The sequence below is a fragment of the Trichogramma pretiosum genome, unplaced genomic scaffold (assembly GCF_000599845.2).
Source record: "Trichogramma pretiosum strain Unisexual culture from Peru unplaced genomic scaffold, Tpre_2.0 scaffold62, whole genome shotgun sequence".
In the NCBI taxonomy this organism is placed as follows: Eukaryota; Metazoa; Arthropoda; class Insecta; order Hymenoptera; family Trichogrammatidae; genus Trichogramma; species Trichogramma pretiosum.
Window position 1 is genome coordinate 190,363 of NW_019641674.1, and position 16,661 is coordinate 207,023.

Below are 16,661 nucleotides of genomic sequence, written 5' to 3' on the forward strand. Positions count from 1 at the left end.
AAAAAATATTACTCTTTAACCTCATTTCAAAAATCCAAATGACATACTTCAGTCTAAATGTCAGTGAATCGATTCAACTGCGACTATTAACGAAATTTCGCTATAAAAAATTTAAATCAACTCTGGTACGAAGCCAAGAGAAATTTCACTAAATGAATTGTGGCAAAAGTATTTAAAAGTACGCTTTATCGATAAAAAACGATTGCCTGTAGTAATTTTTTCACTTTGAATGTGTAGAATAGAGTAAAGTTCGTTAATCGCTATAGCATCATCATGGTCAAGTGACTGCTGCAGGATGCATTTCTTACAGAGCAAGCGATTGCAGCTTGAAAATTATGATAACAATAGCTAAGCACAAATTAATAAATATTTTATACTCATAATATATAAGCAGATGAGTGGTATATTTGTCCCAACGAATTGTACCAAAGTAGGGCAGTCGATAAAAAACGCTTGAATGCCGTCGAGAAAAAGAAAGAGAGATTTATACCTTTTTGCGCTCTCTTGCTCTTTACCTTTCGTCTCTTATACACCAACGAAACGTAAATGACGATTCCAGCCTTTCATCTCTTTCATTTCTCCATATATATTCTAGTGTAACCCTATTTATTCAGTCCTTCAATAGCAATGAAATATGTGTCTGGTGACACCGACGACCGTTGTACATGTTTCTCTCTCTCTCTCTCTCTCTCTCTCTCTCTCTCTTTATGCTGTGTACACGTGTGCATACGTATATCCAGCTGCATGCGCGCATATTTATTTAATTTTCCATGCGCACAGTACGCGAGACTGCACGGTGACATCAGAAGCTGCAAATTGAACAGAGTTAACTCAGACGACGAGAAATAGAAAGCCAAGTTCGCTTGGCTATGGAAACAGTTCTCTCTGCCTCATTCCAACTTTTATGTACTACTCGTGTCCATGTACGCTATCAGTCATCAATTCGAGGTGGTTTGTTGCAAGTTTTTGATATTTTCATCTAGTTGCAATGCATTCGAATGAAATCAAGCTGGGTCCGCTGCGGTCTATTTCTTTGTTTAACCAAAGCTGCTCTTTTATTTATCCTTATTAATCGTAAAAGTTAAAGAATTAGATTATTCTAATTTCTGTTCTGTTCTCTATTCTGCACTGCACTTCGCAGCAGGTAGACAAGTGATGCCTTCCAGTGAAAACGAGAGAAAAATGAAATTACGTTCGAAATTAAAAACATAGGAATCTACGTATTAAGGGCTTATATACACCTTAAATTCAAAATTTTTTTTATTCAATTTTTGAATAGGATTTTTGTCCCCTTTCCATTGCATTTTTCGAAATTCTAAAATTTTGAATTTGCACTGAGATACAGCTGTTTCCGTGAGCCCTTTTCCTATACTTTACGTGTTAAATTTTTTCTTCTTTTGCGTTTTCTGGCGAGTAGTGTTTTTGGTCACCTCACGTAACTTTCAAAGGGTACCGATTGAGCTTTCTGCGCCATGGTCGCGTACATTTCTTCAGAACATGAATGGTTACGGCCACTACCACGGGTGAGACGACCGAACTCTCAGATTGCTATGCATGAACAGTTAAGCACACATTTTTTTTCATTTTTCGTTTTTGCCGAAATTTAAGTCATAAAAGTACGTTTTGAGAATGATCTATGAGCTCAATCGTCTCACCGGTGGTAGTGGCCGTAACCATTGATGTTCTGAAGAAGTGTACGCGACCCTGGTGCAGAAAGCTCAATCGGTACCCTTTGAATATTACGACAGGTGACCAAAAACACTACTCGCCAGAAAACGCAAAAGAAGAAAAAATTTAACACGTAAAATATAGGAAAAAGGCTCACGGAAACAGCTTTATCTCCGTGCAAAATCAAAATTTTGGAATTTCGAAAAATGTAATGGAAAGGGGACAAAAAATCCTATTCAAAAATTTAATAAAAAAAATTTTGAATTTAAGGTGTATATAAGCCCTTAAATAAGTATATTGTTATCAAACAATTAGGCTCAGGAAAAATGAAAAACCGCTGCCAAGTCATTGGCAAAGTGCTTCCTCCGTCTTTTTTTAACTGTACTATTATAAATAATATATATACCTAAAACCTAATACTAACAAACCCAAAAATCGATACAAAACGTCGACAAAAAAATTTTTTTTTTCAAATTTACAAAAAAAATCGAAAAAAACAATTTTTTTCCCGTTTATTGACAAAAAACTTTTTCTGGCCTCATTAATACTACAAACAACAATGAATGCAATTGAAATTTATACAATCCACCGTAACATTTTCAAGATTTTGCTTCGGACATACGCACATACATTCGGACATTTGTTGAGAATTCAATCTAGTTTATAAATATGTAAACCAAATTGTCCTACGAGGTCTGGTTCAAAATCTCGTTTTCGAACCTATCACAGAGCTTCCTCAGTCGGAAGCAAAACTAAGCGAGCTCATATAACTAAAATTTCAAGTAATTTCAAGTATTTCAATTCGTTTTCGTTTCCACGCGTAAAATTGAGAGAGAAAATCCATACATGTATATGGTGTGACCGCAGGTGCAACTTGTTCACAAATGATGAATATACATATCCAACTTTTCTTTCTAATTTATGTGATATGCATTATGAGCACAGTACAAAATTCTAAATAAAACGTAATCACTTGGCTGTAACTGCGTGCGTCACACAAAATTACCATGATTTATTACAAGTTGCATCATAATATATTATATATGTAGGTTCTTATTTTAATCAATAAGCGGATTATTTCATACCGAAAATTCAATACAAACTATAAATCAATAAGTGAATTTATGTTAGGAAGGAATTAATCATTTCCATGTAGAACGTACGCAGTATTTTGATGAAGCTCTGATAATTAAGTGAATACAAAGAGATGAAATAGTTAAAAGCTCGCAGGACAATTTTCTAGTTTTTAGTTATAACGCGGAGCTAAATAACTTTCGCAATATACAGTTCTTGTATGCGTAATGAGTAGAGCATGAAAGCACATATATGAACTACAATATTAGTACTTGAATGAATTTCTGATATTTTCCCCCATTTGAGCTTTAACCAGCACTCGGAAAATGCATAATATTTGGCTGAATATGAAGGCAACAAATTTTCCCATATTTTTTTTAATATCGTCGTATACAAACTTCATTTCTGTTACAATCAAAACAGGTATTCATAATGAACATAAACAATGCCTAATACACGTTTTCCTAAAAGTTATTAAATTATAGAGTCTCGATTCATGAGTTTTTCGCTCAGCTTGATGGAATGATAAACATTATGAAATACCTCTCAAGCTCATAAATGCAATAAGTGCACTTTATTGTTGCTCGAAACGTATACAATAGTATCATGTATCAACCTGTCAGTGCTAATTTTCGTCGCTTACTTAGTAAAAAACGTAGTATACTTAAACATTGTCCACATACACATGTATCACTGTTTGAATAGAATCAAATTTTCAAACCATTACTTATCACTGCTGGCAAGCTGGCCATCGCAGTGATAACATATTAAATGAAAGACTAAATGTTTTGAATTTTTATAAAAGAATTGTTCAGTACGTAGACATCTAGTATCATTATTTAAGGGCTTAGAAGGCTTATAATCGAGAAAATTTTCATCTAATTTTCAGAGAAGAAATTTGACTTTTCACTGAGGTAACAGCCGTTCCTTATGTTACTCTTAAGATTTTTCTTACACTTTACGTGTTGAATTTTTCCTTTTAATAATATTTTTAGAGATTTATACTTTTCAAAAATTCGTTCACCTGCCGTAAATTCAGAGCGGACTATTTGAGCAACAGAGAGTGCACACATTTTCAGAACGGCCGTGTCCCCGAGCTAAGTGATTAAAAAAACAGCTCGCCCTGCACGAAGACTTCAGCATAATTTTTTCATACTAGCAGCCCGAAAGTGACTATTTCCCTGACGCTACGCAAAGCGTGAAAAGCTAGGGCTATTGGGTATGAAAAATAGTATACAGGTCTAAGCCACGAAAAAAGAAGTATCAGAATCAACGACGAAGAGCACTATAAATTCTATTTAAGTTTTTATTTCATCTCTATACATAAAGTAAATTTGTATAAAGTTTCATTAAAATTTGATTTTTTAATCTGAACGCGTAAGGTCCCTTTTAAGTGAAAAATAAAGTAAATAAGGTACATTTTGTATAAACCAAATAATTGTTGAAAAAGTCAAAATATCTCTACGTCAGTACCTAAAGGAACTAATAAACTAATGGTCTCAGTTTGAAATTTTCGTGTCAGATATGTCTAATAAGTTACGTGTCTTACCAGAATTTTTACGAATTTTCCGTAGATTACCTCTCAAAAAATGAAATAAGAAAATTTTTTGATGAATTACAGAATACCCTTCTGATAAAGCATTTTTTTATCAATCAATTTTTCAGAAATTAGGTATTTTGTTATAATTGTAAAATACAGTACTTCGAAAAATGGAAAAAATGGATTTTTTTTGCGTTATGAATGAAATGGAATTTTTTTCGCGGCCAGCACCGTGAAATGGAGTGTTTTTCGTAGCCACCATCGATTTGATATACGCAATTTAACGTACTCAAACATAACTAGAGAATAATATCGGTTGTTAACATTAATGCGACTTTCAAACAAGTCATTGAATACATAGTGAAGTCGTTTGGATAAAAGCGAAAAAACGTGGAAATCAAAATGTGCAGTTTCAACGTTTTAGCGAAGTCGTGACTCTTTATTAATCTCGTATCATGTTATTCGTTTCGCACATGAATAAATCTAGTCGGTACCTTTCCCCCTCTCTGTCTCTTACATCATTCCTTTATCTCTGTAGAGACAAAAATGGTCCTAACTCCGTGAGTATGTATCTATAGCCATACATCTATAGATGCAAATATTGTAGGCTACTTTTTTTTATTTCCGACCGTACTGTATGCAGTTTTTCAAACGAACTGTACAATCCTTTTAGCTATATACTCGTGTGTTGCCGTGTATTCATCTGTGTGGGTCAATTTGTGAAAATGCGAGCCTGTGCATATTTGTATGCTCTCAAACTTGTACAAAAAAAATGTGCAACTTTTCCATGTGCTTTTCCTGTAGGTGTAAGCGCTGCATTTAAACTTTTTTTCTATTACCCGTATACTAACTACTGAGAGTGCATTCAAATATTTTCGAGTCAATATTATTCGAATGATGAAATCGAAACCAGTGTACAGTGCATGAGCTAATTTTTTTTACCTTTGTACAAAGAATTAGTTTGTTCTACATCGTTTTCTATCCAAAAAGTACTTTACCCAAAATCGAGACAATTTAATGATTGTAATTAATTTGAAAAAAAATTCAATTTTATAAACGAAATTTTGAAATTTGACCTCGCTGGAATTCAGTATACACAGCAAAAAGTAAGTTTTTTTTTAAGTTGACTGTATGAAAAAATATCGCATACGCGATTTCACCAACGAGAAAAATGAAAATTTTAATCAAATTTAATCAAAAACATTGTAGCAAGTAAATGTATATTACAGACTTAGATTGAATAATAATAATCTTTTGTTACTTATAGCTTTTACATTCGATCGGCCAGGATGATATTACATATTTATTAAAACCATTATCGAGTAAAGAAAAACAGAAGCACCGAAGAAAAAAGAGTCAAGGGTAGGAATTTACTGCATTTGGAAGTGTGAATAAATATCATAATCATAAAAAGATATTACTGCTCGATTCTACCTTTGTACACTACAACGCATTTTGAATAATTCATCTGCTTAATTATTAATTAGTTCAATACAAGCCAATAAAGGGAGAAAGATAGAAAAATAAAGAGAGAGAGAGAGAGAAAAGAAATTTTATTTGCGAATGTTACACAAGCTTATGAAAATCATACAGTCTGCAGAGCTTGTTACAAAATTGTTGGCATTTTCTCTTTACACTTGGCTTATTTTTTAACTAACAAGGAGATTTTCAGGTCCGGGTCACAGATCTGTACCAAACTTTTTTGGGGATCTTCTGGCACTCAATACTGAAGCTCCCTGTGCTTAGTTTGATCTCATGGGTCTTAGGGTCCATTTTTTAGCGGATTTTCCACATTATAAAAAAATCGTTGTTATTTTCTATATCGATATAGAAGTACTTAAACAAAAAAAATGCAACGATCAAAAGTTTTTTAATTTTTCACAAAATCTGCTTGAATTTTTTCAGAATTTTTGGGACCATCTATCACTTAATTCAAGAGGCCCAAATTTGACGCTTTTTTAATAGATTTTAGGACTTCTTAATTTTGTATTATCGCGTTTATATTGTACACGTGTCATAATATACTAAAATAATTGTAATATTTTACAGTTTAAGACTGTACCCTTTCTCCTCACACCGTGTCACTAAACAAGAAATTAAGAAATCACGTTTATTTCGATGTCTCTTAGCAGCAAGATGCCATTTTATAGAGCAGAGCAGCATCATGACAGTTCAGAATCTATTCGGCAAGATGCTACTTCAGCGCGACGTTCTATAAGATGCTAGTTCGGCGTGCCGTTCTGCAAGATGCCCCTTTAGGCCCCCGTATAATAATAATAATAATAATAATAATAATAATAATAATAATAAAAACTCGACTGTAGATTACACTTTGCGAAAACAATTTAAAACTACACGATTTAATCTTTAAAGAGTTAAATTCGCCCCTTTAAAGAGTTATGCAGTTTTAAATTGACTTTACATACCAGCGGCCCGTAAGTAGCATTTTTCCCGCCGCTGCGCTAACCGGGATATTGCTATTATCCTAGGGTAGTAATATACTATTACAAAGTGTAATCTAATGCTGAGGCTTGATTTTTATTATATGGGCCCCGAAGTAGCATCTTGCCGAATAGATTCTGAATTGGCGTCATGCTACTCTACTCTGTGAAGTGGCATTTGCTAATAGGAGGGATCAAAAATTAATAAAAATAAAATAAAAATATATGTCCACATTTCGTTGCTTCTTATACAGTATCATGAGTCCTGATGTTGACGATATTTTAATTTTATTTTTTATCAAATAAACGTAATATTCTGGTATGATTCTGAAAGATCCTCGAAGGAAAAAAAAGAGTAAAAATATACAGACAAACCCCATTATTTGCGGCCCGGTATTCGCGAAATTCGTGAAATTTGCGGACAAACCCCAGTATTCAATGACTCAAGCTTCGATACTAACGCGCAGCCTCAAATTCAAACGTGATTGCGAAGCAGCTTTGATACCATACAAAGAATTTTTTAAGGATTTTAAGCGAATATCCAAACAATCACGTTTGGCCGATTATTTTGACTTAAAATAACAATAAAAATTCTTATTTTTAACCGATTTTCCTCATTTTTTCTAACCCTGGAATCGAACCCCCTATTTCCCATGTACGCGTATTTTTCGTATTCGCGGTGCTTTTACGGAGCGCATTAACCGCGAGTAACAGGGGTTGCCTGTAAGTTAAAACTGCATGAAGTTATAAAATATAAAATTACTAACTTTTTTTTTTTACACTTTTTTACATTTTGTTACATAATATTTTGTGCCTGCATATCACATTGACTGTAGCAAGTGATTATCGTGAAAAATTGTTCATGTATTATTGATTTTTGTAAACAAATTAAGACAGATTCATGAGGAATATGTGATAGGGAGATGTATATAAAACCAAATTCAGTCATCTCAATACTCCTCAGTACGTCTATGTTAATGTTACATTGCTTTCTGCTGCATTAAAATAAGAAGACCGGACATCATTCAGCATATTTAAACTTCAAGCAAAAACAGTAATATTTTTACTTTTTCAGGACAATTACTTGCTGCATTCGATGCTACACAAACTTATGTGTAATTTTTGTATGTAACTTGAATGAGATTGAATCATAAAGGTTTTTTATTTCTTTAATGAACGGTAAACAAATTAATAAACTGCAATAAAAAGTAAAAAAGTGTAGAAAAACGTATCACATATCCGAAATCGTTAGTAATTTTACATTTCACAACATTATTATTTACTTCATCTAAAAAAAAATTTCCGCTGGGGATTGTATTAGTTTTTAATATCTCATTTTTTTATTTATTGATTCAGCGTTAGGGAAGGAGTACATAGCCTTACCCTTCCGGGTACTAAAATGTTTTAAACAAATTCGATTAATTGCTCTAACGATGCAGCTTTGATCCAGTAAAACAGCAAGTAAGCATAGTAATTAGTACAGTACAAAACCGAGTCATCGGATAGCAGCAGCAGCTGTTACAGTTTCTGCACACGTGGGGTTAGCAAGTTTATTGGTTAAGGAAATTTAATCACGCGTCAAACGTGTACTAGTGTGGTAAAATGCTTCAGATTGTGGCTCAGGTGTGGAAATATTGCCAACCAATGCGCACCGAAGACAATGAATGATAAACAATGAATACGAACTATGACGTAGTTAACATGATGCAGTATTGATTTTTCAAGTTTTCTAGCTGCCAATTCATTATTCTGACAATGTTGTGATATTCAAAGCCAAGAAAGCCGCGATCTGTGTGCGCGCATTGAACGAAGAGCCAGAATCTAAACGAGCTATACCATGTTATAAAACTTTGTCAAAATTAATAAAAAAAAGCAAAAAAGTTGTAAAACTTGTAAAACCAGTTAGAGCGTTTTTTTAGATGCACAAATTGCCTCGTCGTGTCTCTGCGAACCACAAGAACAAATGCGCCATAATAGTCCATCGATAGAATAATAATTAAACTTGCAAGTATTTGATCGGTCTTTTTGAGAGAATTACCTTTGTTACTCCGTTGACTTTTTGTTTGTTGAAAAATGTTCGCTACGGTCATTGATGGCAGTTTTGGTTAATGAATCTAATTCTTAACGTCATATTATCTACATTGAGCGAGAAAATAACGATAATTAATGGATTCGCGAGGAAGCATGTTATTGCACCGGTTTGAATAAGCCCATGCTATAAGCAAACTTCGACTGCAGCGCTCGCAGCAAAGCGAAGCTAACGTTGATCCACAAAATAGCGCTGATGACACGTTCGAATCCTCTCTACGCTACAGCTGCATATTAGCTTTTCTCTGCTTTCTAATTATTTTATATTAGTGCACTACGATAACTCTACGATAACTCTACGCTTTGGCTTTAAAGCGACACCATCGCTATTTCACTTTTTCCGAGTCGATCGAGTAATTTACCAAATTATTGATTAATTACGTCGAAAAATAATCAACATCTTTAACTAGTACTGAGGAAAATTAAATTTAGCACTATTTAAATACTGACAGAATGAAAATGGGAGTAAAAAAGTGAATGCACGCATGTACTTGCAAATACGAGATTTGGATAGAGTGCAAGTCTGAGCTCCGTTTTCGCAATTAAAAATGTTTAGTTTTGTATTTCGGGTATTCAAATTTTAAATGTATACTAGCGCTTTAACCTCACTCGTTACGCTCGTTCGGTATTTCAGGCTATTTAAGAAATTTTCGATTTCGATTTAAAAAAAAAAGTACTATAATAGTTCTATATATTATATAAAGTACTATAATAGTTCTATGTATTATATAAAGTACTGTAATAGTTCTATATATTATATATACTAAAGTTGTATTATAGTACTACTATAGTACTATTATAGTACTTTTTTTTAGTAATCGAAATATTTTAGTTTCACTCCATATATTAATTATCTCGGGCGAGGTGATCGAACTCATAGGTCACTTTCAATCAGTAGATTCATGAAGGAGGTCACAATGAAAAATATTTAACATACCAGCGGCCCGAAAGTAGCATTTCCCGACCGCTGCGCTAAACGGGATATTGCTATTTTCGGGCCCGGGGTATGTAAAATCGTATACTGGCCTATACCGGGAAAAAAGAAAGCCTCAGTGCACGTTCTGCTTATTTCACGTGCCCTGGGACTTTTCTATATTACGGCCTAGGGCAGTAATATACTAAATATTCCAATAGTACTATAATAGAACTATAATGGTACTATAGTATATGTAATATATATAATTATTATAGTACTTTTTTTTAAATTGAAATCGGAAATTTCTTCAAAAAAAATTTAAAATACCGACCTAACGAGCTTTAACAAATGAGGATAAAATGCTAGTATTTATTTAAATGAAGCTGAAGCGTGCATAAATTTAATGATGTTACAATAAGACCTTATTTTTAATGAATATTTCAAATTAAAATTTGCGATAACGTAAAGCAATAAAAAATTACTTCAAAAACAATATATCTTGAGATAATTTTTAAAGAACGAAAATTATTGGCGTTTATATTGATAAAAAAAAAGGGAATAAGACTGTCCTCTCTAATCGTCGGACATTTAAATCAGGGAAGAGTAATAAATCCTAGCTAACAAATATAAAAAGAAAAAATGCGTAAGCTTTAATGATACAGCTTGCTCTGCACACAATTTATCGCACCGCAGCCTGGGAAAGGTGTGTAGCTTTGGAAAAGTTCGAATTTTTATACAGGAATATGTATGTATATTATATATGTACCATTGAATTTAGAGCACGAGAAGAAAAAATATTAGCGTCTTCACGTGCACATTCGTACATGCATACATGTGCAACGATGCTGCCTTGTGTGTTGTGCACCACTGCCCTACGACCTCTCAGGACTCAGGAAAAAAACGAGAAAACCCCTGCCTTTGCCTTTAACATTAAAGACGTTTCCTACATTGACTTTACTATTTTCTAACACCCAATCTCTTCTTGTACTTTTTTTTGACATCATCTTATAACGTGTACAAACTTTTATTTTTGCAACCGTTACACGATTTTTAATTTTTTTTATTCTTTATGAAAATGTTAGGGAATTTGTATCAGTCTTGAATATCGTATTTCAAAAAGCCAATAAAGATCACATCCTTGAAGATATATTTGAAAAAAAAACAAGAGTGTGCCACGACAAAAACAAAGAATCCTCATGACATACAAATGTTTAAGAATCCAGTGCGAATGCTCGGTTGAAGTATGAATGTATGAGGTCACATTCTATACTTTAAAGTTTTGGAAAATCTTCGACAAAAGATTAATGTATCACTTTGCAGTCGAGGAAATTTTAGCCAAAATGAAAAGTTTTTTGTGTTCCTGAATTATCAGGAATAATAAAACGCTATTTCTTGTTTGAAATAAAACTTTTTTATGACTGAAGGATCGTGATATATACATAAGAAAAAGAGAAAAAAAGCTTTCAATTTTATTTTGTTATTTATCGAAAACATTTCTCTGGTTCGAATCTATTACACAAAAAGATTTCGGTTAATATGTATCTCATGCCTATTTCAAAATTACAATTGTATACGGCTATTTTTATATGCAAATGAAATTTTGTTTTTCAACCCTCCGGGTGAAAAACATTTTTCTAACCTTTCAGTGACATAAAAACCACGTTTTACGCACAAAAGGTTAAAAATAGTATATTTTGCACCTAGAGAGTGAAAAACTGGAAAGTTTTAGAGCACATGTAATTTATCAGCGAGGCGAAGCCGAGGTTGATAATCACGTGCTCTGAAACTTTCTTTTTTCGCTACATAGGTGCAAATACAATTTTTTGTGAATCCCCCGGCCTAAAGTAACATTTTTATTTCGCTTAGCGGGAGTAAATGTTACTTTAGGTTGGGGTGGCACAAAAATATCGTATTCAACTCGCTGCGTTCTAGCGAAAGCAACTCCTGGATGAGTCATCTTCTTCACGCACTTTTTATACTATTTTAAACTTTTGATTTAATTAATTTTTAATTAATGTGCTTCAAATTTTGATGTAATAAACTAGCAACGTATAGACTAGAAAAATATCATACAAAAAAATTAATAAATAAATTGTGTTTAAGTAGTGAGTTATTATAAAGTCTCAACTATGGGAAATCAAAAAAATAGAACCCAATTTTGTAAATAAACAATATTGTAAGTTACCCTGGATCTGTACATTTTCAATAAATATAGGTATGCTGCATTAGAAAAAAAAATTAAGTAATGCAGTGAAACGCAATGCAGTGACGTTATCGTAAAAATGATATTTTATCGTAATCTCATGTTGTACGCAAGGGAACATTGATAAGGCCGGTGTACATGTCAATGCATTTTCATGAGGGCAAAGATAGGAAGGTAGGGACGAACAATCGGTCGATGGGTCAGAGCTTGGAATAATGGCAATATTATATTAACGATGAACTCGCTTCGACGAGGCCGAGGGCAATGTTTCGAGGCAGGGTGATGACGCGTGGATAAAGGGGGGGGGCAGAGTAAACTGGAGCGCGGAACTCTCCGCAACATATCCATGATACGCTTTGGCATGTACGAATACACGTAAACGACATTTGCACTCGAAACCCGATTAGCCGAGCGATTTTTCGATAATTAACTCGAAAAAAACAGCGCCCAAATGACATGCTGTTGCTGGGATCGCATAGAGAATCAAACAAATATCCGCCAGATATACTGCAACGCTCATCGTTCCAGAGCGTTTGGCTATTGCATCCAGGCTTCAATCCAATTACGCGGTCGAAAACACCAGCATCGCTCGTTCTTTTTTCTTCGTACTTTCAAAGAGCCTAACGGCACACGTGTATAGGTGCGTACACGCATACGATCAGAGTTAACGAACGGCCATTTAGACGACGACGGGCTTGTACGTACGCCTCGTTCGTTGTTCGATTATATACGCCTCGAGGCCAGTTGCGTATCGAACGATACGCAACATGTATATTTATGGTACGTGTGCGTGTGTCATCGATGCTCAAATAAACTCGATAATCTTGGCAATCAAAGACACTAATAACAATATTTATCTGTTCACATATAAATGGGCTCGAGCGTTATTGAAAAAAGATATTATTCGCCGTTATTTTTTCCATCCGGAATAGCGTACACGTGAGATTAGATATTATATCGCAGCTTGCCAACTTTTTGCTTCATTATAATGACTTTGACGCAGATGGCGTCATTAAAAAAAAAAAAAAAAGGAAAAGAAGAAGATAAATAACAAAAAAAGTAATAGTCATTGGACACGTGCGTTGGCATCGTGGTAGCCGATCGTCGAAATCGACCATCAGGAAAAGCACGCCTCGATGCCTGAGCTTTAATTAAAAAGCCCCGATGGGCAGTAGCCTGTATTACAAAAGGGACACTCGCTGATTCAAAGCGCGACGTGTCCACGTGCGCACACGTGTTCAAATTGATGCGGCGTCGGTAATAATAAGCGAGCTGATAATGCGCTCTCGCGCGTAAGCCGAGCGCGATAAATCTGTAAGGAGCTGTCTGGTGAGTCGGGTCGAAAGTGCAATTACGCAGGACGGCCGAGGGCGCGAACCTCGCCGATTGCCCTCCGAGGAAATTATCGCCGCGTATATATTGCCAGGATGCGAGCTCGAGAATATATAGAAGCGGACAAAGCAGCGAGTAGCCAAGCTGGCACGAGATAAATTCAGAACGAGCGTGATTTTCCAAACGAGACGCTGCTCTCTGCGGCCTAATCATATAGCTAGCCAGGCGCTCGTGCAACCTCTCGCTGCGATCGCACACGTTGTAATTATAATCAATCTCGTTGCTTTGAGCAGAGACACCGGAACGTAGCATCTCGATCCGTCATTAGCTACACGACCAGTCGCAACTAGACAAATATATCTCGCTGTTGCGTGTATTACAACTCAACTCTATGTACATATATGTACGTAGAATAAAACCCCCGCTGCACCTGTGCATCAGCCACATCTTGACAAATCAGTCACGCAACAACAACGAACAACAAGTGTAGTTACGCGTGAAAGCGAAGCGGGCCTTTAAGCAATATATACTTAAAAGATTCGGTGTAAGGGGCTTTTCCGTAAAGATGAGGATTTTAGGCTGGCTTTACGAGCGGACGCAGGCGCGCAGGAGCCCGTATTACGTGAGCGGTGAGCCTCCCTACTATGAGCGGTGTGCGTGTGACTTTTCGTATATTTATAACATATGTGTATGTGTGTGTGTGTATGATGGGCGCTCGCGTGTTCCGAAGGTCGCACTGCTTCTTTGCGGCTCCTCGCGCGAATCCATGTGGCACGACCTTACGCGTGCTACCTAATGATAGTACGACACGGGCTTCAAACTTTTCTAATCGTTAATAGAAAAATCGTTATTCCCGAGCGTGTTCTCCCTGTCTCTCTTTGCTATATCAAACTCGATTCCTGTTCATTTTTCGCCATTCCCCATCAAACGGAATATTGAATTTTTGCTAAAGCCTCCGCCAGGTTACAGCTTCGAAAGCGGAACAAGTAAACGAAAATAAAAGCCGTGTGCAAGCGTTGCGTACATTAATACGCGCGATGCGCATGCAGAGGAAATATCGATAAGCGAGTTAGGCTTGGGCAATGTTTCATTTGTCTACATGTCATAACATTACCAGATAGCCGATAAGCCGCGCGCGAAACAACGCTTAAAACTCAACCTATAAAGCTCGTTGCAGCACGTGCTACTGAATTACACACAAACGTAGTATGCACGCACATCGCTGCATATCGCGTACACTTTTCCTTTGCATATTCTCGATTATTTTGGTTAACGATAAAAAAAACTCGACTCGATGATCAACGTCGACAGATCCAACTGCTGTCCTGCCCCACCTGATGTACGAACTTTTTGAGATACGAAAACAAAAGTAGTAATCTCAGCGGAGCTTCAACTCTTTACACTCGTGTTATTTGTAAGAGAAAAACAATGCTTCGACCCACGAGCGCAAAGCAACGTGCAAAGTTTCTTAATTCTCCTATGTATGAGTAAAAAATAGAGTCACTTATTTTTTTATTCCTAGCCATTAAAGACAAAATATATCTAATCGATTGTAAATTCGCAGTGAATTCGTAGTGAAAATTTGTTCAACGGGATATTTTATAACCAAGTAGGCATAGTCCCGATGTAACAATAAAGCACACAGTAACAAGCTCACAATAACCGCATAACAAGCATGAATTTAATCGTAGTAGTCATAGTAGTAGTAGCAGTAGTAGTAGTAGTAGTAGTAGTAGTAGTAGTAGTAGCAGTAAGAGCAGTAGTAATAGTAGTAGTAGTAGGACTACGAGTTACGCAGCTATCATGGATGCACCTGCATTTTTGCACATGAAATATAGGCCGTACGGGACTGGTTTCCCCAAAAATAAAATATCTAATCTTACAAGAAAACAAAGCGTAATAAGAAAAACGGAGTCAAAGAATCGCGGCACTCGTGCTTTCGGAGCTTTTGACCAAGTAGAGCGTGACTCGTGCTGCGGTAGTAACTGCAGCAACAATTTGCCTCCGCGGTCTGCATTGGACAGTCACGTATAGTTACAGGGGAGGCAAGAATAGAGAAAGAGAGAGAGAGAGAGAAAAAGAGTAGGAAAAAGGAGCTGAGTAGAAAACTGTAAAATTCGTAACAGCTGCAAGTGGACACGGACGTATATAGGCTCGTTCTCTGTCTCTTTTTCTTGATAAGTGCGTTAATGCGTGTGCAGAGTCTGCTTACTCACCTTCTTGACCTGAAAATGTTCGGAGCGCAGCGTTTCGACGATCTCTTGCTCGGGTCTGTTAACCTGTTGAGCGACGGAGGATCGAAAGCCGTCGAGGACTCCCTTGAACGTGAACTTCTTCATGTTGTTTGGCTAGGCTGCCAGTTTCTTGGCGCTCTAGGTCGTGTCGATAGTCGTTAAGAAGCCGCGGCCCGTCGCATCAATCCCGAATCGTTACAAAACAACAACGGCGACGAATTGACAGCAGCAAGTTGTTCGCGCTCGTCACGTGTGTTGCAACTTTTTGAAACGGCTGCTTGCAAAAACGGTGCTCTATAGACACAACAAGCTGCTGCTACTGCGAACTCTATGTGTGTCTGCGATATAAACGAGCGAGCGAGAGGCGCCTGTACACAGCACGACGTACGCGCATTCGCGTCCGAGCACCAGAGATTCAACGACTATACCACTATCGATGTAGTAGAAACGACGACACCAGTTTCATTTCTACCTCTCTCTCTCTCTCTTTTAGATTTTTTATTTTCTGTTTTGTTTTCTCGTCTTTTTTTGTCGGTGTCGATGCGCGCGCTTGTGCGTATGTGTGTGTGTGCGTGTCTGTGTGTCTGTGTGTACGTGTGCGTTGTGATTATGTACACGGACGTTTGACGTATGCGAATGTACACGTACGAGGGCACGCGCACACACTGATGTCGAGCACTGGTATCGAATGCGTAGGCGCCGATATGTTATAGAGATTATAATACAACAACGAGCAAAAGCCTACGGCGAATCGAGAACGGAGAAAGCTAGACGTATCTCGGTGTACGATAGAGCTTATAACTAGCTGCTATTGTATTTATTGTATGTACACACGAATAAGCACAAACAGCTCGCTATATTTTAAGGGAGCTGAAAAAAAGTCAAGCCTGAGAGAAGGTAGGATGGGTAGGTACTGGTTGGAACAAGCTGCGCGAGGCCAAATTGTAACGCGAAGACGCGCACGGTCGACACTGCTGGTCTTGATATTTTCCTTTTCTTTTTTCCTCCTTTTTTTGATCGCACTACGAGTCACTATTCACACGTCTTGAGGCTCTTGAAGCGGGACGAGTGTTTCAAATACGGAAAATGAACGATACGGCGCACTCGGATCGTCCGTATGCGACACGCTCGAAGCTCGACGCGAGTTGTTTTTGCAAAATAGCTG

At 36.5% G+C, this 16,661-nt stretch overlaps 1 protein-coding gene across 8 annotated transcripts in view; it reads right to left on the minus strand.

The window, feature by feature from the left end:
• The window catches only part of LOC106648577 (syntaxin-binding protein 5), a 96,415-nt gene extending 79,888 nt beyond the window's left edge, over positions 1-16,527 (minus strand). For all 8 annotated transcript variants that reach the window (XM_014365588.2, XM_014365580.2, XM_014365561.2 and 5 more), the window contains exon 1: positions 15,479-16,527. In XM_014365588.2, coding sequence (XP_014221074.1) covers positions 15,479-15,601 — 123 coding nt within the window. In that variant the 5' untranslated portion in view covers positions 15,602-16,527. The remainder of the gene's footprint in view (positions 1-15,478) is intronic.
• Positions 16,528-16,661: the final 134 nt, after the last annotated feature.